The sequence below is a fragment of the Lacerta agilis genome, chromosome 1, assembly GCF_009819535.1.
Source record: "Lacerta agilis isolate rLacAgi1 chromosome 1, rLacAgi1.pri, whole genome shotgun sequence".
NCBI lineage: Eukaryota > Metazoa > Chordata > Lepidosauria > Squamata > Lacertidae > Lacerta > Lacerta agilis.
Window position 1 is genome coordinate 83,308,665 of NC_046312.1, and position 27,847 is coordinate 83,336,511.

Below are 27,847 nucleotides of genomic sequence, written 5' to 3' on the forward strand. Positions count from 1 at the left end.
CCCCCGAGGCTTTTTTTTTTTTTTTTTGCCACAGCCGCCGCAGCACCTTTCACAGCAGCGTTAGCAAACTGAACCCGGATTCAAAGCCACACTCGGAGGCACGCTCGTTTGCGATGTGTACACACATGCTTAGGATTGTGCTGACTCATTCCAGTTCGGTATCCTTGTTTTAGATTGCGGAGGGGTACTGCGGAGGAGCGGGAACCGGGTGAAGCGCTGGCCCATGATAAAAAAAAAAACGTTGAGGGCAGGCAGTACATGCCCTCGAGCGTCCCACATTCGCAACCCGCGTCGTGCCCTCTTGCTCGGCGGGAAATAAATAAGAGCAACGGCCCGGAGCTTGAGCGCCTGTGTTGGAACACGTGGGCGCTAGGACCCAGGAGGAATCTGCCTAACAGTGTTGGGTAAGGTGGCGCTAGGACCCCGGGGGCGCCAATCGGGCCTGCCGCGGCTGCCGCGGCGGAGCGAAGCTCGGCTGCGGACGCGCCGCTGCACATTGGACGAGCCAACCGGGCGGTGGGGAGAGTGGGTGGGCTGGACTGACGAGACCCGAGCAGGCAAGTAGACGTTAGTGGGAGAAGGGGGCAGGCGGGTGGGACTGAGGGGAAGCGGGCGGCGGCGGCCCCTTTGCTGTGCCCTCGCCGGCTGGCAGCGCAGAGAGGAGGCAAGGGGCGGGGGACAACACTCAGCCCCATGGCTGGATCTCCTCCTCCTCCTCCTCCTATGCCCGAGCCCATTGCCAAGCAGCCAGGCCTGTTGCCCAAAGTGTGTGGGGTAACAGGCGTAGGCAGCGAGGGTGGTGGGTGCGCTCAACACCGTCTCCTCCTCGTTGTGCTCCCTGGGGTGCCCTTGAATCAGGAAGCTGGCGGCTTCTGCCTGGGAAAGTTCACCTCTTGGAAAGTGGGAACACACAACAGCTGGACCCGGGGAGGGCAGGAATCCAAAGCACTACTCGAGTGCGCGAAGTGTAGTCATAACAACACGGTGATGATGTGCTATTTTGATAATCGTGCATCAGAATTAAAAAAGCAAAGCAAAACCCACGGAGAGGTGTGGAGGAAGGCATCAGAAATATCCGCTGAGGATATTCATGGAGGAAAAGGCTATATCAGTGGCCCTTAAAAAAAGAAGACAAGTTTCTAACATTTGGGAAAGTGCGTAGCTCAGGGTTTATTTGTGTATTAAAAGCTGTGGGGCAGAGGGAAGATAGCTGAGCAAAAACTTCAGTGCATTGCATCCAGTCTAGTAGCACCAGCACAGTAAATTATGCCAGCCAGCAAATCGATGCAAATATGTTTAATTTGATTATTTTATCGAATTCTCAGCTATCGAAGTCATATGGGTTGTGTTCAGAGGAGGTTAAACATTAATGGAACTCAAACCAAAAAGAAAGCAGTAAGGTGCAAGAGGTTATGGAGAGTGGCAACAAGGAGTCACACAGTGCACGTGTTCTCAGAAGCCAGCCCCACTGGGCTCAATGGGGTCAATTCCCCTGTTAATGTGCATACTTGCTACCATAGTTGACCTGTGAAACTCAATGATCTAGGATCACGCTATTGTACGCACACAGCAGGCTTAGAGGTTCTGTTTTGTTTTTAAAGGATCAATTTAATTAGAAGAGTCTAGCAACATCTACGGAACTGCCATGCTAGAATATACTTGTGAGGGGCCAAATGTCTCTGGTAGGCAACCACAGCACTAGTGCCACACGTGACCCTGCCCCCAGTTTCATGTGGGTGACAAGGGGGAGGGGGCGTTGGGATTGCAGGAGAGAGAAAGGGGATGAGCCCAGCTACCTTTGGTCCCACCTACTGCCTCAAATAGATCCCTCTTCCCCCAAAGCAGCCCTTGACATATGTAAACCCTTTCCATAAAGGAAGGCTATCTACTTGCCAGCCAACGGCAGATCATCCCAAATATTCCAGAGCACTGTGCCACAAGCACAGAATATCTGCACCACAGAAAGGGTCTGCACAAAAATTGCTGCAGAAGACTTAGGAAAGCAAGCCATGTTAGAAGGAAAAGAGGCGTGGGGGGGCAACCTTCCCCATGACTACTGGAAAATCTAAAATTGTGAAAAAAAATCCTACCTGACCTAAAACATGAGTAAACAGATAGGCCCTAAATAGGAGCAAAATCTATCCACTATTCTGAAAAGAAAAATGTTACCAAGATTCAGCTCCTCCCCACGCAGCTGTCACTCTGATTTTAAGTGTGACAGTTCTTGATGCCTTGTGCTAAGCAATTCCCTTAAACTAGGAGGTGGGGTGAACAACAAGGTGAGATCTCTGCCCCAGATACTGTGTGGTTTCTTTTGCATTTCCCTACGAAGTGTCTCGCCCTGCCTCTTTTGGTGGGGTGGCATATTGAGCAAGAAGGATTAACAAATTTGTCCAAGATTGGTGACTGCTCTCATGCCTGCATAGTGTGTGTGTGTGTGTGTGTGTGGTGTAGTGGTTAAGAGCGGTGGACTCATAATCTGGGGAACCGGGTTTGCTTCCCCGCTCCTCCACATGCAGCTGCTGGGTGTCCTTGGGCTAGTCACACTTCTTTGAAGTCTCTCAGCCCCAAACACCTCACAGAGTGTTTGTTGTGGGGGAGGAAGGGAAAGGAGAATGTTAGCCGCTTTGAGACTCCTTTGGGTAGTGATAAAGCGGGATATCAAATCCAAACTCTCTAGCACCATGTGGTATGTTTACTTCTGCACTTGCATTTAAGCCTGTGAGAACATCATATGCCTGTGGGTTTGCATATATTATATATAACATATCTGCAGACAGCGTTGGAATATAAAGCCAATGTGGCAAAGCAGTGTGTTGGACTAGGACCTGTGAGGCCATAGTTTGAGTCCCCATTTAGCCATGAAGCTTACTGGGGGACCTTAGGCCAGTCACTCATTCTTACCCTAACCTATCTCAGGCTTGTTGTGGAGGAGGAGGAGAATTATGTATGCCACCTTGAACTCCTTGAAGGAAAGGTGGGATATAAATAAATAAAATAGTATCCCAAGCATATGTTCCAATTTCCTTGTTTCTTTCATCTGTGTTTCTGCAGCTCCCCAGCCGGCAGGATGGTGGTGCTACAGAGCTACTGTGAGGGGAACGATTCCCTGGCTCGTGCATGGGCTCAGCAGGGGCTGTACCCCTGTTTCTACTTCACGCTGGTGCCCTCTGTGCAGCTCAGCGTCTGCATCCTCTTGGGGGCCCTGCAGTACGCTTGCTATGCCCGGTTCAGCCGCACCATGGAGCCAAAGTATATCCCACGTTCCCGCCTGTACCAAATCCAAGTTCTCCTCTCTCTGCTCCTTGCACTGCTGCCCTTTGTTACTTTTCTGTGGCAGGTGTTGGGCATGCAACAGCTTTATGGGTACATGGTGCTGTACGCCTGCCTCTCTGCCGCAAGCTGGACCAGCTCGGTTGGGCTGCTCCACCTGGAACGCACCAGAGTTCTGGCGCAGGACCGGATCAGAGGCCATGGTGCCATCCTCCTCCTCTTTTGGGCTCTGGCTTTTGCAGCCGAGAACCTGTCCTTCATCTCCTGGAACAGCCCACTCTGGTGGTGGGGCTTGGAAAACGCCAACCAGAAGGTAGGTCAACGAGGGTTTGGTGACAGGTAGGAGTGTATATATATTCTGGATTTTTTGGACAGGGTGGTGGGATATTTGGAGATGGGAGAAGATTAGAACCAAGTAAACCTGCTGATTTCAACACTTGCTAGTTGTTGCTCTTAAGTGCCAGCCACTGCTTGCCGCCTTCTTCCCAGCCCATTTTTGCTGAGTCACTGTTGTTTGAGCTACAGAAAGCTTTAGACATGAGTGGTGTGTGCTCCTCCCCCTTTCCACACAACCACACACACACACACACACACACACACACATACATATATATATATATACACACACACAGAGAAGATTGCTGAATGATTTGCAGGGGACTTTGCCCAACGACTCAGCACAAAGTCCTACCAAAAAAGCTTTCCAGCCACAAATTGAGACTTCACATTTCTTTACATCGTTAACTAACATCCTAGCCCTCTGGCAATACCCTTTAGCAAGAGGCTAGAAAGTACAGAAAACTTATTCCATGTCACAGATTCTGTGTACAGTGGTACCTTGGTTTGCAACCGTTTTGGATTACAACCATGTCAAACTTGGAAGTGCATGTCCCTTTTTATTACAACCCATTTTGGGGGGATTACAACCCTTTTTTGGGGGGAGGCCCCATTGGCGAAAGCACGCCTTGGGTTACAGCAGGGGTCCCCAAACTAAGGCCTGGGGGCCGGATACAGACGGCCCGGGAATCTGTGTTTTTACATGAGTAGAATGTGTCCTTTTATTTAAAATGCATCTCTGGGTTATTTGTGGGGCATAGGAATTCGTTCATATATTTTTTTCAAAATATAGTCCGGCCCCCCACAAGGTCTGAGGGACAGTGGACCGGTCCCCTACTGAAAAAGTTTGCTGACCCCTGGGTTACAGCCTGTTTTGGTTTACAGCCGGACCTCCGGAACAGATTATGGTTGTAAACCAAGATACCACTGTAAAGGTTAGGGCCTGACCACTATTACCCCACTTCAACTGTACAACTGAATTGCCCACTGTCTACATATTCCAGGGTTTTCAAAATGTGACTCCTCATATTCCAGGGTTTTCAAAATGTGGCTGAGGTTCATGCTCCAACCACATCTGTAGGGCACCTCACCTGGCTGGGGAAGGCTGGCAACAGCTCTCCCCCAGCCCTACCTGGAGATTCCCAGATGGGTGGGATATAAATAAGCTAGTTAAGCCTAGCTTAACTGTGGTTTGTTTGAACATGTGAATCCAGTGTAGCAGACTAGCCATGATTTGTTATTTTTGGGTGGTTTGTTTGTTTGTTTGTTTTTGGCCAACAAACAATGTGAAGCCATTTTGCAAGTGGCAGCCTACCTTTTTCCGCGTCAAGTTGTCATCTCATTGCAGTGATGGGTGTGAAGGCCCCTCACTCTCCATCCACAGAGGAACCAAGAACTCACATTTAGGAGCAAATACCGGTACCTCCTCCTGCCTTGCCATTCCAGACAGCTTCAGCCACCTTCTCCCTTTCTACCTCAGTCACATGACCTAACTTCCCCTGCTGGCCATCTGCCTTAACTGCAGGCATCTTCAAACAGGAACAGGCTTCAGGAAGCAACAGGAAGCAAACTCAGTCAAGCCATCTTCACAATTCTCTAGGGGTCAGGACCATCTATCACCAAATGTTCCTTAAAGCTTCTGGGAGGGATTGTATCCTGGGGTTTTCTGCAAGGAATTAGATGATGTGATGTAGGGTAATTATCTGTGTTCTGGTTCCAATGTTTTTACGTACTTGACAAGTCTTTGGTCAATTGGCTCGAATCATGCTTTCGGTTAATGAAATGCCTAAAAATATTTTAAAAAATAAATCTAGTTTAAAAATACCACCCTTAATGGGTGTTTCCCTCTCTCCCCTCCAAGCCATTTGACTCTTGGTTTAGATCTTAGAAAGGAACCACTGCTTGGTTTGTAGCTTTCAGTGGGGAGCAAAGCAGGGTAGGTGGGTTGCTGCGAGACACACATCTGACATGAGATCAACCTCCTCCAGGTACAATTCAGCCTGTGGTTACTGCGCTACTTCTGCACCTTCGCCCTCTTTGCCCTGGGGATAAAGGCCCCAGGGTTGCCCCGAAAACCCTACATGCTGCTGATCAATGAAGATGAACGTGATGTGGAGCACAGTCAGGTAGGTTTCTGTTCTCCTAAAATAGCCCAGTTCTTCCGCTATGTCTGCCTTTCTCTGTCCATCCCGTAAATTCCACACACACACACACACTCTGGTGAACCAGTTGCAGGATGTGCAGGGAGGGAACTAGAATAACATTATTGGTGCCAGAAGCACTACTCTTAAGAACAGAGCCTGTAGCTGCAGTTTCTCTCTTTAAAATAGCTGCCATTTTGAAACAGTATTACAGTTCCACATCAGGGGCCACAATCACACCATATATTTAAAGCGCTATGACTCTAAGCAGTCATGACTTCCCCCAAAGAATTCTGGGAGCTGTAGTTTGTTAAGGGTTCTGAGAGTGGTTGGGAGACCTCTATTCTCTCCCCAGAACTACAGTTCCCAGAGTGGTTTTACAATCAATCCCTGCATACAGATCAGGAGCTTTTAACCAATGATATGACAGTGAAAAAAATCAACAGGTGCATGCTGCTTTTGTGGTCCTGGAGCTGCAGTGGTGGGGGAAAGCAGCACCTGTTGAATTTATCAGAATTTTAAAGATGTTAAAAGCACAGGAGCTTCAGTGGCTAACCTCTGGCTGGAAAGAACGGGCTACACTAGAATGCACCTTCAGAGCAGATTGTTGGCTGTAGGGAAAAGTTCACCAAAGGTGTGGTTTGAGGAGGTTTAGAAACAAGCATGTCTAGCTGGTTCAGTGGCACGAAACTTACCTGTGAGGTGGGGCAGTCAGAGTGCCCTGAAGCAAAACTGTTGACTAACCTTACCAGTGACTCTTTTGCATGGACTGTTGGGCTAGTGAGAAATTGAGTACTAGTGTACATTTAGGGCTGTTGTAAAGGTTACTGAGAGCCCAGTTAGCTATGGATGTGCCAATCAAGTAGGGTGGGATCTGATTTTTTTTAAAAAAATCAAAATGAATGCCAATCATCTGGTGTCCAAGTTGGCCTCTTGGGTACAGACAGATTGTGATCTGGCCCGCTGGGTGGTCCTAAAAGGTTCCCCACCCCATTATAGACAAAGATAATACCACAGGGTGAGTGAGTTATGGAGCTGGATGTTCGTTGCTCCCTTTTACACTAATGAAGGAAATTTTGCAACTGTGCAAAAGAGCTTTGAGTTCTATCTAATACATATTTTAATTGTTTATCGCTGGAGAATCGCTTTTGTTGGGTGTGTTTTTTTAAAAAAAGAAAAAAAACTGAAGGTAAATGTGAATAGGCTCCAGCAGGTGGCACTGTGGATATTTCTTATATATGTTCTCTGCACTAATCAATAAAAAAATAGAATTTGCTGCCCGTGCCATCAGTGCTATTTCTGCAACCAGAAAATCTGATCTTTGTGACCTGTATCAATTATGCAATTTAAATGGATGTTCACAATGTCTTGTATTAATTCTGCAATATTAAAAATTAGCTTCTGCAGTATATTTGGGTTTGGGGAGAAAGTGTGATTAATTAGGGAAAGGGAACCTTTGGCCCTCTGGGTGTTCTTAGACTTCAGCACCCCCCAGCCCCAGCCAACATGGCCAATGGTCAAGGATGATGGGAGTTGTAGTCCAGCAACATATGGAGGACCACAGGTTCCCCACTCCTGCCATAATAAATTGATGGAGGAGGGCAAAACCAACAGCTGTTTGCCATGACCACTGAATCTTGTGAGTCTCCTGGAACATCTAGTTGACCACAGAATGTTATACTAGAAGTCATCTGTAATTTCACTTCTTTTGCTGGAATAGCGGCATTTACTGGTGAGTGTCATAATGTGTTTCAAGTACCGTATTCCTATACCACTATAACTGCTTGAGAATACTGGGCTTGATTGGAGGTCACTGTAGTCCTAGCACTGGGGTGGTTCTGCCTCATACAGTAAACTGGACACCGTGGACCCTCTGAATATATATTTCATTTCATTTCTTAAATTTATATCCTGCCCTTCCTTGTAAAGGAGTTCTGTTCAAACATTTTAAAAAATATTTTGCAACCCTGCGCCTTTCTAGTCCTATTTTTCCCTGAACATTTCCTGCACCGAACCCTCAATTTCTGTGACTCTCAAGGTTTCGCTTCGCTTTCCAGTTGTGTTTACTTGAAATGCTCTCTGTGCCCTTTGCTGAGAAGTGACCATAGCCCCCCCCATCTTGCTCAGTTGCCCCCCTCCCAGGTGTTGGCTCTCATCTTTGCCCAGATGCCATTTGGATAGGTTGTTATGGTCCCCTTCCCCAAATATTCCCTGCCCAAAATGAGTCCCCTTCCCCCACTCACTCTCCTTTCTGTGTCTCAGCCCCTGCTTCCGGATGCCAGACAGCATCGCTCCACCTGGAGGGATCTGGGCCGGAAGATAAGCCTCCTGATACAGTACATGTGGCCCAAGGGGAGCTACCCACTGCAGGGGCTGGTGATCGTCTGCCTGTTGCTGATGGGGCTGGAGCGTGGCATCAACGTCTTCGTGCCCCTCTACTACAAGTACATTGGTAAGCGGAAAGGGCGGCTTCCAGGGAGGCATGGTGCTGCTGCCCTTAGCAGAGGCGGATGTGCAATGGGAGAGGGCCTAGCATTAATGCCAGAGGTTTCTCTTAGAATGGCGTGGGGGGAGAGGACAGAACCTCTGTTGGGACAAGTATTCTGACTTGACCAAGAGAGGGCGCTCTGATATAGGCTTTGGCAAATGTGCAGAGGACTTGGGGGGGGGGAGAGAAGGGGCCAAGGGCAACCTTTGGGGCTGCTTACTTCACAGTAAAAGCCAGGAGGGCTTTGGCTGGATACAGATATTGCAGCCAACTGGAAGCTCTCCAGGAAGCGAGTCCTTATCAAATACTTGTTTCTAAGCACTAGTTTTGGAGGCACCCGCTCAATGCGTAATGTCTGAAGAGGCCCTTAAGCAGCCTAGTTCCTTAAGGCCTGCAGAGCCCTTGACACGTTTAAGGGACACGGCTTGGCATGTCCAGCACAGCATGAGGGCTCAGGGCTTCCAAAGCACACATCATCAGGGGTGAGATAGAGCCCCAGGGCCTGAGGTGGTGCGCAGCAGCTTATATAGATAATACTACTTTTATTACAGTGGTACCTCGGGTTAAGAACTTAATTCGTTCCGGAGGTCCGTCCTTAACCTGAAACTGTTCTTAACCTGAAACACCACTTTAGCTAATGGGGCCTCCCGCTGCCGCTGCGCCGCCAGAGCACAATTTCTGTTCTTATCCTGAAGCCAAGTTCTTAAACTGAAGCGTTATTTCTGGGTTAGCGGAGTATGTAACCTGAAGCGTATGTAACCTGAGGCACCACTGTATTTATGCCCAGCCGCTCTCCTTGTTGTGGCATGAGGAGAAGCAGTTTTTAAATAGATTCCTTGCCTGGCACTGGAGGCTGACTACCCACATGAGAATGAGCTCTGGTTATTATTATTATTGTTGTTGTTTTAAATACTGGGACAGTGTGCTCAGAGCATGATCTCTTGAGGAGGAGCCAGTCATAAGAAGTAAACAGGGCTGTTGAGTCCATTGCACTGACTGACCAGGTTGCTCCCAATTCCTCTTGTTCCTTAGAACTAGGGTAGACAGCCAGTGTGGCCCCCCAGACCTCTCTACTTGGCCCTCAGAACTTTCCCCAGGCCGAGCCCCTCACCGGCCCTGCATCATGTCCCAAAACGTTGTTGCCTGTCTGGAATGTGTCCTTGACCTCTGAGAATGCCTCTTGCTTACCTGGATAGAGGACAGAGAAGGGTGTGTGAAGAGAGCGGGCTGCTTTACAAAGCTAAAATTTACATTTGTTGCCCAGCCCACTTCTGCCTCTGGCCCCGGCCAACACTGGCATGTGGTCCTCAGAAGGTTGTCCAGGAGGGAATGCAGCCCTCAGGCCCTAGAGGCACCTCAAGTCTTGTGAAAAAGAAAGAGGCAGTGCACTGAGGTTGAGGGTGGGGGGGAGTTCTTTGCTGTACCACTTAGGACTGCAGGGGTGGAGGATATTATTATTATTATCATTATTATTATTATTATTATTATTATTATTAATACTCCGCCCATCTGGGTGGCTTACAGCATATCTAAAACATAGCAAAACATCAAACATAAAAAACTTCTCGATACAGGGTTGCCTTCAGATGTCTTCTAAAAGTTATGTAGTTCTTTATCTCCTTGACATCTGAAGGGAGGGTGTTGCACATGGAAAGGTGCCACTACCAAGAAGGCCTTCTGTCTGGTCTTACTTTTGAATGGCTTCTCATATAAAAATAGCTGATGATAAAGGAAGGCGAAGGGAGTTGCATTGCCTCTCCCCAATATGCCAGTTAAAAAAATCTGGCACCCCCCTCCTGCTTGCAATCTCTAGAATGTTGCCATCTCATTTTTGCAAACTTGGTAGAGCAGGAATTTCTTTCGCCCCTGTGTTCACATTCCTCCATTCGGCCCCATTCTTCATCAAAGCCTTCTTGTTTGCCATCCTCTACCAAGCTTGACTCTCCCTACGCACCTCCAGGATCTCATCTCTGCTCTCCTGTGGCTTGCCTCCCTCCCTCCCAGCCCAACCTTCTCCATCAAACTTACATTTTGAACTTTGTGGGGCAGGATACAACTTTCCTGTTTAGGAACGGGTTTAATAAGAGTAGAGGGAGACTTGCATTTCCAGCTGAATCTGCAAAGTCATATGGTATTACTTTGGTGGATTGGGAGAAAACTTTGGTACAGGAAGATTTGGGGAATTTAGTGACCCTCTTGGATCTCCCAGAGGCTTCTGCCCTGAGCCCTGCGGTGACCTCCTATCTTGCTTACTCCCAGACTAACTCTGCATTGAGCTTCTGGGGCAGGGGGTGGGGAAGAGGTGGGCAGGCCGTGGAGGAGGGGCGCTCCCTTTGTTAGCAGAAGCCGTTGGTGTGTGCCAGGTTCCCATGCCCCAGTGGGCGGTGCAAGTGCCAGCTCAGGGCAGCTATTGAGAGGTGTCTGAATAGGGGAGGATGGACTCCGGACCTGCCTTTCAGCCCTGACTTTTAGACTTTACAAAGGAGTCATTGCAGGCGGGAGGCATGGAATTGCGAACTGCATACCAAATCGCTTGATGGGAATGGATTCGGGAGTGGGGGAAGCTCTCTGCCCTACATGCTAAGCAGCTGCTGAGCAGATATATTCTTCTCCGTCCCACCTGGGGGAGATGGGTTTACCCTCCAGATCTCAGCTGGATCGCCTAACCTGCCAGCAACCTCGGCAGATCTAGCTGCTGTTTCTGCCAGTCCTGTGCCCAAATGCTCTTACCTGCAGCACGGACTTAAGAACAGGGGCAGGCCATGCTGGTCCAGAGCAATGCTCCATCTAGCTCTCTAATGGGCGAACCAGGCCTCTGTCAGACTGCTACATATGGCTACCGAACCCCCAGGTAGCTTTGCTGCGCTTTCCTTCTTGCCGGTTTTTTTGCCAAAGCATGGAAGGAGTTGCAATGAAGCGGAAGTGGGTGGAGAGATGACACACCTCCAAGTCTGGGATTCAGTCTGGGAGATCTGGGTTGAAATCCTACCTTTGCCACAGGCCCGTTGTGCGGCTTTAGCCGCCTCCCTGTTGTTCGGCCTCAGTTCACTGTGTTACAGAATGGGAACAGCCTACCTCGTGGTAGTTGCGTAGAATAAAATATCGCAAAACAGTTATTTTAAAATGAAAAGCACCCTGTGGGTGATATGTAATAACAGCAGCGAGGTCTCTGTTCAAGGTTGCCCGTCCTCATTGCCTCCCCCCACCCTGCAAGGATGCCAACCTCTCTCCATGCGTGAGAGTATCATTTCTACCTGTGCTTGGGAACAGGGTGGATTAACACTCTCCACCATGTGCTGGGTAAAGCAAGTTTGGATGGGGGAAGGGGGTCCTCTACCCCCCCAAAAAATGTAGAGAGAATGAAAGGCAAAGGAGGGGCACTCCCAGATGGGGTCACCCACCCTGCCAGTTAGGATTACCCAGCAAAGTGCCGCTGGCGGGGAGCAAACAAGGAGCCTTTGTGTCCTCTGCCTGGTCTCCCAGCAGCCCAGCAGTGGGGTGGGAGGGGTGGGATCTTTGTGGCTGTGTGGTGCCTTGAAAGAGAATAAAGGAAGCCAGGAGACTCCACCGGTGGTGTCTTTCCCAGCAAAGGATGGGGCAGGATGAGTACGAGGTATGCAAAACAAGGAGGGGAACTATCAGAGGAGAGCTCTGTGTCAGGAGAGCAGGATCTGACCCAAAGTGGGAAGCTTTCAGGCTATAATGCCTGGTGGGGTTTGGCCGGGTGGGGGGGCGTGAGGAAACCCCAAAGCTGGTGCTTTGAAATCACAAGGATACAGGGGTGGGAGATGGCCACTTTCCGCTCATCAAGCTGTGTGCTGCCTGTCCATCACAGTCCAAAACTGATGATGAAATCCCCCCCCCCAACCCTAGCCTGATCCAAACAGTTTTGCTCAGGCCTTTGCCCGGGAAAATACCTCTCCCTCCCCCTCCCCCCCGCTTGTTCTGTGGCAGCCCTGCCTCCTCCTAAGGCAGCAGTGCCCTATAGGCCTGGGCAGCCTATGAGATTCAGGGGATGAGACTACAACAGGCAGGTGTTGGCCATTTCCTTGGCATTCGTAGATACAGCCATCATTCTCAGGCAGGAATGCAGGGGGGCTAATTGTAGGCGTTTTTTTCTTGATCTGCTGGGGTAGCTCTGTCCTTCTCCATCCAGGCCAGCTTTGATATCTTTGTTGCCTAGGCACAAAGATCAAGTTTCATGATGCTTTTTTCCGAAAAAAATAGCAGCACCTCAGTATTTGGGACCTATTGCCTGGGGTCAGTGCCCCATTGTATGACACTGTATGGCTTGAGACAAAAGCTGGCGTAAAGAGGTGTGCCTTCAGCATTCACCCAAAGCTGCGTAATGAAGATACCAGACTCACTTCTGTGGGGAGGGAGGCACACAACTTAGGGGCTGCCACAGATAATGCCTTCTCCCTGCACCCCAAGTTTTGAGGTAGGGTGAGAACTTCCATGCATTTACTGCGGGTATAACACAGGGCTCCCATGATGTCTTTGGGGATCAGTTTCTGTGGGAAGCATGTTGCTTGAAGCAATGTGAGAGCCTAAACTCAGAATTCTTCTGTGTGTTCCTTCCAGCAGAAGTCTGGAGAGTGTCAACAAGAGACAAGGCCTTTTCAGTGGTGACTCCTCTCCTCACAACCCTTCATTCCCTCCCTTCGTGGAACACTCTCCCCAAACAGACTTGGCCACATGAATGCCTTTTCATTGCCTGGCAAAACTTTTATCTTTCCCCAGACATTTCATTCTGCTATTTTTGTGGGCTTTTCCTGGCTAGCTAATTTTAGTAGTGATCATGTTTAGACATTTTGTGCTGTAACTTGTCTCGAGACTATTTTGTATGAAGCAGAGTCACCAACATTGCGGCAGAATTAAGGCAAGGGTGGGGAATGTTTTCCAGACTGAGGGCCACGTTCCCTTCTGGGCAACCTTCTAAGGGCCACATCTCGGTGGTGGGTGGTGCCAGGGGCAAAGGTGTGTGGAGCAGTGCAGATCGTACCTTTGTACAATAGTCTAGCTTCTACAAACACACACCCCTTTCTGTCCTCCATCTGGGCAGCCAAAGCATTATCAGAGCTTAAGGGCACATTCCAGCCAGGCAAAAACACCCAAGAAGGGTGCAAAGCTGATCCAGTATGTGTGTGATACCGAGGGTGTCTGAGAGCCACGTAGAGAGGCTTGTGGGACTGCATTTGGGCTCTGGGCTACCCCCTTGGTTATCGCCTTCAAAGTGACACTTGTTTCCTGTCCTCCAGTGAACGATCTGACGACGGGGGCTAGTTGGCGTATCCTGGTTCAAACTGTCTGCATCTATGCAGCCCTCAAGTTCCTGCAGGGAGGAGGTGCTGGTGAGTCAGTTGTTGTGCCTACACACCCGCACATGTGCGCTTTGGCTGAGGCTGCTTTGGGATTACCTGCGTCCACCATCGCCATCCGTTTGTGCTTTCTCTCCATTTTTAGCCTTCCTGCATACTGAGAAAGCAGGTGGTTCCGTTAATCCGCTGTGAGGAACGTGTGGCCTTTCGGATGACGTTGCACCAGAACTCCCACTGTTCCTGGTCACAGGCCATGCTGACTGGGTCCAACAGCAGATGAAGGGCTACAGGTCCCCCACCCCTGCTTTACCCCATACTTGACACCCTCATGAGCCCTCAGCATTCAGTAGATCCCATAGGCCCCTAAGCATGGACCCTTTGGCCGTTTTTTGTTTTCTTTTAATTTGCGATCGCATATACTTCTACACACCCGGGAGCCCCCTGTCTGCTCCCAGGGAGGTATAGTTGGCAGTGAAGAGCCAACCGCCCTCAGCTCCAGCAGAAGCAGCCCCTAGAACAGTGACAGTCAGAGTGAACTTTGCCTGCGCTCAGGGTAGTTCCAAGGCCATAGAAGCCATTTGCCAGATCCTTCTGGGTTACAGTTCTTGTTTAAGGTGACAGTGGTAAGGGGCAGGTTTTCTTTTTTTATTATTATTATTTATTTTTATTCATTTTATAAGATAAAGAAAACATACAAAACAAAGACAAAACATACATTTCTTATAAATTTTCACATTTTTTCTATAACATTTTGGGGCGACTTCCCCCCATCTCTCCTTTCTGGGTTTCATTTCCACTATTCTTTAATGGTTTCATAGTCAATTATCTATTATCACATGCAATCACTTATTATTTCATTATTCCTTAATCAAACCCTAAATTGTTCAAATCATATAATCTCATTTTATCAACCAGAAACCTATAAATACTTCCCTAGAATTTCAGAAATTTAAACATTACAATATTTTTTTCAAATACTTTTAAAAATTTCTTCCAATCTTCCTGCACCCGCTTCGTCTCTCTGGTCTCGCAGTCTCGCTGTCAGCTCGGCAAGTTCCATAAAGTCTATCATTTTCATTTGCCACTCTTCTACCGTTGGTATCTCGTGGTTCTTCCAATTCTTTGCAATTAATATTCTTGCTGCAGTTGTGGCATACAGAAAGAAAATATTGTCCTTTGGGGGGATTTCTTCCCCTATGATTCCCAAAAGAAAGGCCTCTGGTTTCTTTAAGAAGGTGTCTTTTAACACCTTTTTCATGGTAGGGGGCAGGTTTTCAACAGGAAGCAGAAGACAACCACAGCAGCCAACCCCCACTCTTCTCTCTCTAGGCTCCTCTGGCTTCATTAGCAACATGCGCACTTTCCTGTGGATCCGCGTGCAGCAGTTCACCAGCCGCGAAATCCAGGTCCAGCTCCTCAGGCACCTCCACAACCTCTCCCTTCGGTGGCACCTTGGTCGCAAGACGGGCGAGGTGCTGCGCAGTGTCGACAGAGGCACTAGCAGCATCAACAACCTTCTCAGGTATGCTTGCAGGCCTGGCTAGTGGAGGGCTCTCCATCAGTCCTGGCTCAGAGGTGCCTGCACTCACATGTTTTCTCCTGGTGATGTCGGTGGCCCTTGCATGCCGTGTGACCTTGCATATCATGTGACCTGACTTGCCCCCCTCCCCTTCTATCCCGCAGCTACATTGTCTTCAGCATCTTCCCCACGATAGCCGACATCATAATTGCAATTGTGTATTTCACCACAACCTTCAGTGCCTGGTTCGGCCTGATCATCTTCCTCTGCATGACCTTTTATCTCGGTGAGTGCTTGCAGCGGGGGACCCCAGGAGGTAGGGTGGCTGGGGAGAAGGTTTCCACCACTGCAGCTACTCTAGAAGCCCATTAGGATGCCTTTCACTTGACGGGTGTTTGGGATTGTAGGGAGAAGAGCGGGCCAGGAAGATAAGGGTGGTGAGGGTGGCTTGGACTGGTGGCGTCTTGAGGTGGGCTAAAGTGTGGTCCTGGTCGGATGTGCATTTGTGGAGTGCTGGGCAGCTATGAGTAAGGTTGTGGGAAAGAGAGAGGTGTGATCTGATTGGGGAGACTATAAGTGTGGGTGGGGTGGTCTTCATTTGTTACATTTGTGCCCAGAAACATATTCCCAAGACTGATACAGTATAGGTGAATTGCACCATCATTTATGGTTTTTCGGTTCTGTGAAATGCAACAAAGGCAAGCGAGCAGGAGAGAGGCCACAAGGAGAGCTGTGGAGGCGGACAAGCTTGCGCCACCTAAGAACCCATGAGTGGAGGTTGCAGGACATGGTCTGGTTAAGTTGTGGGAAGGGAATGCTGTGGGGGGACGGGACGTAAGAGCTTGGCAGTTTCTCAAAAGTCTTTGTGAGGGGCTAATTAGCCTTTGCTGAATTTCAAAGTTGTGTGGAGACCGAAGGGTCGCAGCGCTCAACCCATGCTGAGAAAAATGGGCAGCCGAGGGTGCAGAAGCTTAAAATGAAACCAGATTGGAGAGCTAGACCTCTCTTTGAGAACAAAAGCAATCACAAGCAAGAGGCAAGGCTGGAAAAGGTTTGTCACCAATTAAGAGATCTAAAGGGGAGTGGGGGGGAACCTCACCAAATGGGAGCTAGTTTCCACTAACATCAGAAGAAAGAGACCAGCATGTTTTGGGTTTGTACTCCAGATGTGAAAACACACGTTCCCACATGAAGTGCATTCCTAATGATGGTGAGTGAACAAGGATGTATATACTGTATATTAAAGTGGGGAGGAGGTAATGGAAGGGATACAGTATTAACACATAAGATGAGGGAGCCCTTTCACTCCTAGATCTAAGGCAAGTTGAATATGAATGACAGGAAAACAGAGCTTGGTTAAATATAAAAGAAATCAATTTTAATAATAGACTTTGCCTTGGCCACAGTGCTGGGCTTTAGCCTGCAATCTGGCCTGTGTGCCCACTGTATTTGTGGTTTTATGAAGTCCTGCAGGTGCAGTACTCTGTCAGGTGCACGTTGGCTCTGAAAACTAGGTTTAGGTCTGAATTGCACAGAGCTTCCACAAACAGCCGGCTCAAATCTGATCTGTAACTGGCCCCGCCTTGCACGAAAGAGTTGAACGCAATCTCCCTGGCAGCACAACAACAAACATCCTATCTTCCTTAGCCAGTTTGTTCCTAGCTCTCATGATTCGTTGGGCTGTGGGAGGAATGTGTGTGTCTTGAGTTTGTAGTAGGCTTATAAACCAAAGAGGGGCTTAATGGGGCTTTCGTTGGTCAGGGAGCAAGAATTTATGTGCTGCACAAGTCTTTGACCTTTATCAGCCTTTATCATTCTGCTTCACCAGAATCACCCAACAACTAGCTCCCTCTCGGATGCATGTAGAGTTACATCTGACTGGGCCCTGATGGTGGTCTGTTGAACTTGAGAAATGTAGTTCAAATCTATCGCTATACACTCTCTCAGAAACATACCTTATATCTGAGAGAGGAAATTGGGCACTGGAGGAGAGAGATTGTGGGGGGTGGAGGTCCAGCTCTGTGTTACAATAAGACAACTACCATTCTGCTTTCCCTAGTAAGGGGTGAGGGATCTCTAATGCAGTTTTGTACAAAGACTTGAAGAGCTGCTGGACTGTTAAAAGCAAGACGATAAAGCGCTTCCACACTCTGCTGCAGGGAGACACCATCATTTTGGCTCTGATTTGCATCTCTGTTCCCTCCAGGTGGGCGATTATGTTCTCTTTGGCACATACATCATTCAGCTGTACACCCCACTGAACTGGTTTGGCACCTATTACAGGTAACCTACTCCACAGGCTATTTTGTTCTGTCATGTTGGTTAGGCATTTTGAGATTACAGAGAGGAGTGCATTGATGAAATTTGAGGGACTCTATCCACACACACAGAGAGAGATTGCAAAATTGGACAGTGTTACATGATAGCCTGTTCAGTGCAGTGTCTCCATGCTGCTACCTCCCAGACTGAGGTTTGCTTAACAGTAAAGTACCACATAGAGGGCTACAAAATCTGTGTCTGAAGGAAACCATAATCCATAGAGAAAACCACTTATTGATTTATTGTTGTACAGAGGCTGACGAGGTAATGTGAAGCAAAAAGATATGGATACAAGATGTGAGAATCCTTAACAAGAAGGAAAAAGGAGCATGTAGACTGGTTTCTGGAACTGAGATTTTACTTTAAACAGCAGATTAAAACAACCAGGCCTGCTATCCCATAAGACAGAAAACTCCCAGGGAATGTATTAACTCTTTACAGATGCATCAAATGCAGGGCAGAGCCCTGTTTGAGTTAGGGCATCATAGGCTGAGAACAAGCAAATGTCCATTGCCCCTTAATATTCTGCTTGAAAACTATAAGGAGGATTTCTGAATATGATGACAGCAATGAGCCCCATTTTTTTTAAAGTGGGACAGATACATTTCTGAATAGAAACTGAATACCAGAAGAGAAGGGCTTAGCATTTTGAACAAATAAGGGATTGCGGTTCATTTTGCTCCACAGTCAGTAAGCCAAGAAGAAACTTTGGCTACAGATCATGGGAATGAAACAAATAATTGCCCCTGGTTTGTTTATAATGCTAAGCCAAGGATTATGGTTTGTTTTGGAGGAGAAACTCTGGTGCAGTTTTGCTTGTGCACAGAAAGTCTTCCTGTGACATGGAAATGTGGCCTGTATCCAGCATATATTAAAAATATTAACATCATCGTCATCATCATCATCATCTGACTGGGTTTCCCCAGCCACTCTGAGCAGCTTCCACCATATATAAAAACATAGTAAAACATTAAACCATAAAAAACTTCCCTATACAGAGCTGCCTTCAGATGTTTTCTAAATGTTATATAATTACTCATCTCCTTAACATGTGATGGGAGGGCATTCCACAGGGTGGGCGCCACTACCGAGAAGGCCCTCTGCCTGTGCCAAGTGCAAAATAATGAATAGAATATTAAAATCAATACTAAATTGATTTATCAAAAGCCAAGTCAGTAATGAGCCACATTTCCCTCATACCACTATATTAAGCCAAACTCAAAAGTTTCTCTCATTGGTGCAAAGGTGATCCCTTTTGCATCATCTCTTTACTGCCCTAGCAATAAAGATAAAACACCATAAAGACTAACACAGTCCTAGGAAGTTGAAATAAGATTTGAAAATGAGGCCTGCGTTCAGTAACTGTGTCATGAGACATTTCCCCACCTCCAAAGTGCCCCTTAGCCTCCCCGTCCTCTGAAGTATGAGAGATGGTTACAAAGGAGGTGTGATATCATTTAGTGTGAACATGTGTTAAAGGTTTGGGAACATTTGCTGGTGGGGGAGGTGTGACAGATGGGGTTTGCTTTCATGCTTGGGGTCTAATTGATTGCCATATTTGGAGTGAAAATACATGGCTTCCCCAGTCCCTTCTCTTTCCTTACCAGAGAAGAAAATTAGACCCACACCCACTTCAGTGACACCTAGCAGGGGGTGCCCAAAGGGCCCAAGTCTCAAGTCTTTTGTCCCAAGCACCCCAGATCTCATCATTATTTGTATGCTGCTTTCACACAAAACTGCGCCCAAAGTAGCTCGGAACGTTATCAAATGAACAATAACAATAACATTTCAAAATGCATTAGGATAGATAGATAGATAGATAGATAGATAGATAGATAGATAGATAGATATAGATAGATGACAGATAGATATAGATAGATGACAGATAAAATATTATATCAGTAAGTACAAAGCCTCAATCCATATGTAACATTGTATAAAAACGATACATTAACCTAACCTAATTTAATAATGTGAGCTGAGCAACACTGGATAAAACAATACAAATAAACTAACATAATAAAATAATAAACTAAAAAAAAAGTGAGATCTTCAAAAACTTTGCTTACAGCAGCACAGCTGGGGGCACTTACAAAGTGCAGTCCTGGTGAAATGCTCAGTCATTTAAATTTGTTCAGAGGCAGCTTAAATACATATATATTAGCATATGCAAATATTATTCACATGCGCCCGTGCCTCCGAGTGCTTTTTAGTACCTTAAACAGCACCCACACTACCTGGCTCTGGGTGGTCCAATTGAGTCTTTTTCTTTTTCAGAATGATCCAAAGCTCATTTGTTGACATGGAGAACATGTTTGATCTCTTCAGCGAGGAGGAAGAAGTGAGTTCAGGCCACATCTATGCTACTGTGAATAGCTGCTAGCCTATGCTCTCTTAGATACCTCTTCCCTTCCCTCCAGCAACTTAAGGGGTTTTTTTTGGAAGTGGCTTCTCTGTGATTGTTCACTGTCTGGACTGGGTGATAAGACAGAAATGGGAATAGTGATGCTGAATCTCTGTTGTGCTCAAGCACCGAAATTCAAAGGCCACTGTGTGCTTGGAAAACAAAAGGCAATTGCTCTTCACACAGCTTGCAATTAATCTATGGGGCTCATGCCTTCAGAGTGTTGCTGTGACGGCCTTGTCCTCTCAAGGAGTGTGTTTCTCTGACTGCTTGTAATATTTGCTGGGAGGGGGATTTTTGGCATAACCTCCTGCATGCAAACTACACCCTCTACCCACTGACCCTACACTCCTTAAAGGGGGGGGAGAGAGAGAGGAGGTCCTGTACTTCCGCACACACGGTGTGCCTAGTTAGGCCCAAGACCATGCATGATGTCATATATTTGTTTACCTGCAGGTGAAGGACGAACCAGGTGCTGCAGACCTTCGGTTTCTGGCAGGACGTGTGGAATTCGAAAATGTCCATTTTGGCTATGTGGAAGGGTAAGGGGGAAGGTCCAGAGAGCTGGGTAGGTAGGTGGGTGGGTGGTGAGTCAGGAAAGCAGGGGGTGGAGAAGATAGTAAAGAGATTGTGGTAGGTAACCGGGGGGGGGGTGGGAGCGGATGCTCAAAGGATGAAGGAAAATGTGGTGGGCCTCAGCAGAATGTTGGAGATGCTTTTTGTTCACTTTCCTCACAGGAGGGAAGTCCTGCGTGATGTTTCCTTCACAGTGATGCCTGGGCAGACCCTTGCACTGGTAAGGAGAGAGCTCTGCCTAGAATTAACAGCATTTCCTAATGTTTCCTTTGTCCTCTTTTGCCTCTGCTACAGTGGGAGCAGTGGCAGGTCCCACGGAAGCGCCCCCCCCCAGCGCTTTCCCCTGCTTACTCGTTCCCCCTGCTGGCTGTACCCATATTGACCCTTCCTCGCCCCCCTCTCTCTGCCCAGGTGGGACCCTCTGGCTCAGGAAAGAGCACCATCATTCGCCTGCTCTTCCGCTTCTACGATGTGTGGGGAGGCTGCATCCGAATTGATGGGCAGGATATCTCCAAGGTAACGAGGCCTTTATGTCGTGGCAGTAGGAGAGGTGGGATTCACCTAACCAGCCCCCTCTGTGGAAGACCTGCACAAAGACTTATTTCCCTCTTCCACCCCACCCCACCCCACCCTGCCCCCTGGAATTGGCTTTGGAGGGTGGTCAAGAGCACCCCCAGTATAGTGGGCAGTGGGAGAGAATAGTTCCATCTGGCAAGTCGCAATGCTTGCACAGATGAAATGAGTGGAAGAGCGCAATGTTGAAATCCTCCCTTCATTAGTGAGGTGCCAGAGTCTTCCAGCATGGAATGGAGACAAGGCTCTTGGCATGACGGGTGGGAGGAAGGAGGAGTCATCCAAAGAAACAACCAGCTGGCATCCTTGGAATCGTGTTATTCTGTTTAAAGTGAGGAAGGGATCGTCAGGCGGGGGGGGGCAAATCTGGCCCTGTGCACTTCTCTGTTTGGCCCTCAGAAGTCTCCTCAGGCCATATCCTTCACTGTCTTTCACTTTGCATCCTCCATGAGTGTTTTTGCCTGACTGGAATATGTCCTTCGACTGCTGAGAAGATATTTCTTGGTTGCCTGAATGGACGACACAGAGGGGAGTGTGGGAGTGTGTGGAAAAAACTAGAGTATTATTGTGGAAAGATAACATTTAAATGTGTCGCTGGGCCCACTTGTGTCTCTCGCCCTGTCCGCCATTGCCATTTGGCCCCCAAGCTTAAAAAGTTCCCCCACATTGGCCTAAAGTGCTAAAGTAGCCCTTGGATGGCTCTGCAACCTTCCACTTGCGTACACACACTCACTCACTCACTCACTCACGCGCATACATTTCTCCTGCTCCTCAGGACTTTTCCTGCCCCAGCCCAGATGCTTAATTCCTGGTTTATGCTGGTTGCCCCCAGCAAAGCAGAGACGTGTGATTCCATTTAGGGACGGATGAAAGAGCTGTGCTGGGGAAGGCACAGCTGCAAACTGCCTTCACCCCTCCTCTGGCCACCCAGGCTCACTGGGGGAACTGCTACGGGATATCTGGGGAGAGTCCTGGGTGCCCCATCTGGGTGCCAGGATTTCATGATGGTCTGAGGTTGGGGGGGAGAGGATTGAAGGGCAGCTGCTCTTTTCATGTCTGCTCCAGCTGCTTGCTGTCTGCTCTTTTGAAATCTGTGGTTCCCCCAGCCTCCCCCACTAGGGTTTTTAATTATTTTTTTATAAAAAAAAAACCTATCCTGCAGGGTTCTTATTTTCACTGGTCATTGGAGCAAAATATCTCTAGGAAGCAATAGATGCTGAGATGCAGGCTAGATGGCACGGGAAACGAGCTTGTAAGAGTGTGGAGGGAAGCTTGTTGCATGTGCACACACACTACTTTTCTCCCTCTGATCAAACCATTCTTCCCCCCCCCCACCCAAAAAAACCTCCACCTAATTTCCCAAAAATAGCAAAACATGTTTACCAAAAGCAACAGGAGAGCGGGTGTCCACATCACAAGTGGTGATTTGCTCATTCAAAGTGCCTTCAGCTCTTTGGATTAAAAAAACGACAGTGTGACAGTCATTTGCCATCATCTGACTTTCTCCACATCTCCTTATAGTGTGGAAAAACCCTGACATGGAGCTATGTAGGGTATAGATGATGCTCGGCTGAGCATCATCTATACCCTACATAGAGATTAATCACAGAATGTGTCTTGCACTGAAAGGGTTACAATTCTAATGTCCAGAGAATGGCCAAGCGGCCCAAATAATAATCCTTCTCCAAATTCTACCCTAGGATTTGTGTTACTGGGCCCTCTAAACTGGTGTCTCCTTTTGTGGGTGTATTCTGCAGCATGTCGCTATAGCGTATTAGCAGTAAATATACTCTGGACTGTACACACACCATTTATTCATCGTTCTGCAATGCTTCCCCATTGCCGTCATGACTGGCAACTCTTGCGCTATGGCGCAATGAAAACAGGACAAAGGTCAACAGCCCCGAAGATGAAGTTTGAAAAGTTATGTGATTTCGGTAGGAAACCACAGGGCATGCACCAATGGGAACTGAAGCCCTGAAACGTTTGCAGGTGTTATGGAGAGCAAGATCATTTATGAGCAGAAGTCGTCTCATCAAGAATGGACCATAAAAGAGGGCATTGGATGGGTGGTGGCTGCTGTCTAATCTGGGAAATTGCCCCCACTTCAAGGTGTGACATCATGGTTGTTCATAGTGACAAGACCCACCTCGCAGATGCCTCAGCTCTCCATAAGGCTGTGATAACACCACACTGCTTTGGGGAGGGTGTGTGTGTGTGTACGGTATTCCTAGCTGGGCAATGTCTTCCTTTCCCTTCTCTCTGCCCCCACTTCAGCCCACCCATTTCCCTTTCCCCACAGGCCAAGCAGTCTTCGCTGCGCTCCCACATTGGTGTGGTGCCTCAGGACACTGTCCTCTTCAACGATACCATTCGCAACAACATCCGGTATGGACGCATCGATGCCACCAACGAGGAGGTGATTGAGGCGGCGATCACGGCTAATATCCATGAACGCATCCTCACCTTCCCCGATGGTAAGGGGCCGCTTGCCACCTTTGGCTTACGCTTGGTGTGCCATCAGGCTCGTAATCTCCCCTGCAGGATGCTGGGAAACCCAGGATGCTTCTATCGGGATGCCTCCTCTTCTGCTGCAGCTCACTGGTGGAGCACGTGCTTTGCATGCAAAAGTCCCCAGGTTTCATCACTTGACCTCTCCAGGCAGGGCTGAGACAGAGAGGCTCCTACCTGAGACCCCGGAGAGCAGCAGCCAGTGAGTGCCTTCTCTCGCTTGGCCAATGGCCAGGGAGGGCAAGAGGCACCAGACTAGGGAAGGCAGGTGTGGACAGTCCTGAGCTAGAGGGACCCACAATCTGCTTCCTCATTCGGCAACTTCCTGTGTTCTTATCTGAACTGAAAGGACCTGCCCCTGGCTCTTACCCTCTCCCTCTTAGGGTCTCCCTTACAGACTCTGCTCATCTCAATGGGTTGAATTCAGTGGGATATGTGCACAGGGAATGCGTTCACTTCCCACAATGGGACTTTCCCTTCTCCCCCAGCCCCACACACTCCTGGTCCTTCACACACACACACTGAACCCATCACAAGGACTCCCCCAACTCTCCAGAGCAAGCAGATTTTGGGGGCAGGCAGCATGAGGAGTGGAGAGGAAGTTCTGTTGCGTGAGTGGACGTCATCCAAAACACACAACTTAGTGGAATCCTATTCAATGTTTTCTAAAAGCTTTTTTTTAGCTCTTCAGTTAACATGAGCAAGGTCTGTGGCAGTCCAGACTCCCACCCCAGAAACCCTGTAAGAGCAGTTGATAGAAGGACCTTTGGGCAATGAGAGCAATCAGGATTGGCTTCCAAAACTAGGTACTCTGAGTTTGTCCCATCCCTTCCTGTTTTAAAGCGCCCTGGCCAGTAGACATTGGGTTCGCTAAAAGTGTCTATATCAAATCTCCTTCGGCAGTAGACCTGGGAGGTGTAGCAAGATGCTGTAAGTGGCCAAAAGAACCAAGGCACTCACAGTGCCTGAAAAGCAGAAGTCACAGGTAGTCTCTCTTTATTACACAGCATTTGATTTTTCTTTGTCCACTTGTACCTGGCAGGTTATGATACACAGGTTGGCGAGCGAGGTCTGAAGCTGAGTGGAGGGGAGAAGCAGCGAGTCGCTATTGCCCGCACAGTCTTGAAGAACCCCCAGATCCTCTTCTTTGATGAGGTGAAGAAGGCGAATAATCAAACACACACAGAGCAATCCCGGTTTTCCGATTGCTGGTCCTCACGTTGCCAAAACGCTATCACCCACACGAAAGAGGGGGGAGGACTTGGCATGCTCAGGAGAAACACCAAAGTTTGCATAAATACAAAAATCATTTAGGAAAAAACAAACAAAATCTGAAGGGGAGAGAGCATGCCAGAAATAACTGAATTAAGGACTGCGCATGCAAAGTGGGTACAGAATGCTGACTGACCGTTGGGGGGTTGGAAAAATGGGGTGTGGGTGGGGAAGGGAACTGGAATGAAGTGACGGGAGCCTTGGCCAGAAGCCTTTCCAGTAGAATGTTGCCGGTCTAGTTTCTTCCATCTATTTCTGAAATTCATGGATGAGTGGCTCTCCTTATGTAGCCAGAACTGCCACCTGTCCACAGGAGGGGAGGTATCAGCATGCCTGGAGGAGACCAAGTAGGGTTTTTTGGGGGGGGATAACTGTAAGGGAACAAAAACAAAGCACCCCAAAACATGTTCAGTGACAATAAATGCTGGCTGTTTGGGTGAGGAGGGATTGACTGAACTATCCATTTCATGCTGCAACATTTTGTTGTGGGTCACACTTGTACCCTTGTTCCTAAAGCTAGCTGTCATCTTCCCTTTGCCCCCTTCCTCATATGCTCTCCTTTCTTGGAGCTGAAACCCTGGAAATGGTTGGGAGAATGGGTAGCACTCAGCCTTCTGAATCTGGGAGCCTCCATCACCGCCATGATGCTATTCAGCTACTTGGAGGTCTTCTTTACCATTTCGCCTGACCCAAGGGATCTTTTCTGCCATTCTTGTCTTCCCCCACCGATGCAACGATGCAAAGAGCAGCTCTCATCTTTGAATGGGATTATGCATGAATGGGATTATGCTCATAGATATGCCAGTGGCTTCACATTGCTAATCAGTGTCAGGAGTCCCTGACCCTCATCCACCCACTGCTTTGCCTTGAGTTGCAACTTAGATTCTGGCACATTTTGAACCTGCTTCATAATTGCAGCGGTTTTAGAACTGCCTGATTCTATTGTTGTAATGTACTCTGGGATCACTTTCAGGCGACATCAGCGCTGGACACCAAGACCGAGAGGACTATCCAGGCATCCCTGGCTAAAGTGTGCGCGAACCGCACCACCATCATCGTGGCTCACAGGTATGGGGAAGCATCCTGCCCAGGAGCTTTCTGTATAGGGCTTCAGCATAATAGCAGCTGGAGGGATGCTGCAGCCTTCGGAAGAGGAGAGCCTAAATACTAGTTCCTCACTTGCATCGATAGTTCCAGGCAGACTCCTCTTCCCTCTCTGGGGAGCTCTAACATGTGGTGTGTTATATTGAGAGTCCTGAGCTGGGGAGGGATCACTACTGCATTCTGCCCTCTTGATAACAGCTTTGGTGGTTGTACGCTCTCTGCAGGCTTTCCACGGTGATCAAGGCTGATCAAATTCTAGTTATCAAGGATGGCCGAGTGATGGAGCGAGGAAGGTAAGCTCTTAGCCATGCCCAGTGCTAAAAATTATAAAATAAGATTTATAACTGGCAATCCAGCCAAGGATTTTATTTTATTTTATTCTTGCAGTCTGTATAAGTTATGCAGATCACAAGCCCTTTAAGGCCGTCAGTTTTACAAGCAGAACAGCCACAGGGTTTGGCTGTGTATCTTCAAAAGGACCCACTATGAAGGCGAGGAAATAGTGGGTCTGTGGGTGCTTCTGAGGGATGAAGGGGGTGCACCTGGCATGGAGCCGTGTGAAATTAACTCTCTCTGCCCCTTTAACAGGCACGACCAGCTAGTGGACAAAGGTGGCATCTACTCTGACATGTGGCTGCAACAAGGAAGTGACACAGAGTTGGAGAGCAAGACCAGTGTTGAGTCAACTTCAGAAAGCAAGGCCAGTGCTTCGCCCAAAGCAGGAAGCAAGGAAGGCTCAGCCAGTGAAAAGACAGAGGAGGGGGAGGAAGAGGAGGGGGAAGAAGAGGAGGGGGAGGATGAAGAGGAAGAGGAAAGCACAGAATCATAGCCAAGCAACGAGAACTACTGAGCAGCTGACAGTGACAACAGCAAATCCTACAAGGTTGTGGCTTCGAAGCCAAAAAGGCAGCAGCTGCCACCTCTGCTGTTAGATTTGTGAACCTCCTCTGTATGGCATAAAGGGGAAAATGCTCAAACACCCAGAGCACACAGCAGATCCACCAAGTTAGCAGTGAGGCCATGGAGACCAAACTGGAGGAAGACTACAGGCTGCGTAGAGTTTCCAGCATGCAGTTCTTCATGAGCAGGACCTGCACATAGTGCTAGAGCTACTTCAGAGTATATTTTCCAAGCTACTGCCAGCGTTCCTGGGAAAGCTGTGAAAGCTGTTGCTTGGTGATCCAGGTGTATTATCAGGGTGGGGGGTGGGGTGGGGGGAGGCAGGGACCAGGGCTGCCTTGCCCTACCGTTCTCCCCAGCAAAATGTCTTCCCTTGCAAAGATGAATGGGGTGTGGAGGTGGGGGGCATGCATGAACGTTTGCCAGCACTTTGTATACAACCACAGAGGGAGAAGCCTGCAGAAAGGCTGTGTGTGTGTTTTTGTAAGTTCTGATTTTGAGGTGTCCCGTTTTAATTTTCATAAACTCAAAAAAGTGTTTTCAGATCCATGGATGCCGTTTTTAGTTTTGCCTGTGGGGGAGAAGGATTTGAAAAGGGTTAGGGTAACGAACCCCATGCCCCCCTCCAGATGTTGCCAGACCCCAACTCCCATCATCCTTATTGGGCCATGCTGGGAGCTTGGGAGTCATGCTGACAACAACAGGTTCCCTATCTCAAAGGAGTTTTGGCTGACAGATGGGATGGAGACCCTTCTCACTTCTGCACAACGGAGAGCAGAGAGAAAGTGCTTCTCATGCTGTGTTAAATATCAAAATGGGTCGGGTTTGCTTGGATCCCTTGACTGCAAGGACGTGGAAAAACAAGAGGGGACCTGGAGTCACGGAGACAGGGTAGAAAGGAAGAGCAGGGCACAGAAAAATAATAAGAGACGTCTCTCCATCTCCCAGGTAGCTGCTTTTCTGTTTGGTGGCTCTAAGGAGGCCGCTTTCAGAAGGACCTAAATGGTTCCTACTGTTAAGCTATTCAGCTCCAGGCAGTCTTGGGTTGTGTGGGCAAGCGATGGTGGCCCTGGCCAAGACTCTGGGAATTCTGTCCCTAGACAGAACTAT

At 48.4% G+C, this 27,847-nt stretch overlaps 1 protein-coding gene across 1 annotated transcript; it reads left to right on the forward strand.

The window, feature by feature from the left end:
• Positions 1 to 427: 427 nt before the first annotated feature.
• Positions 428 to 26,609, forward strand: ABCB6 (ATP binding cassette subfamily B member 6 (Langereis blood group); the record flags this gene model as incomplete). The annotated part of the gene is made up of 17 exons (XM_033147593.1): positions 428 to 557; positions 3,055 to 3,586; positions 5,598 to 5,735; positions 8,013 to 8,202; positions 13,500 to 13,592; positions 14,889 to 15,081; positions 15,243 to 15,441; positions 17,204 to 17,361; positions 19,675 to 19,738; positions 20,258 to 20,343; positions 20,540 to 20,597; positions 20,789 to 20,893; positions 23,253 to 23,427; positions 24,504 to 24,616; positions 25,707 to 25,801; positions 26,062 to 26,130; positions 26,426 to 26,609. Coding segments are annotated over exons 2-17 (2,436 nt in total), but the record flags the coding sequence as incomplete, so codon positions are not given.
• Positions 26,610 to 27,847: the final 1,238 nt, after the last annotated feature.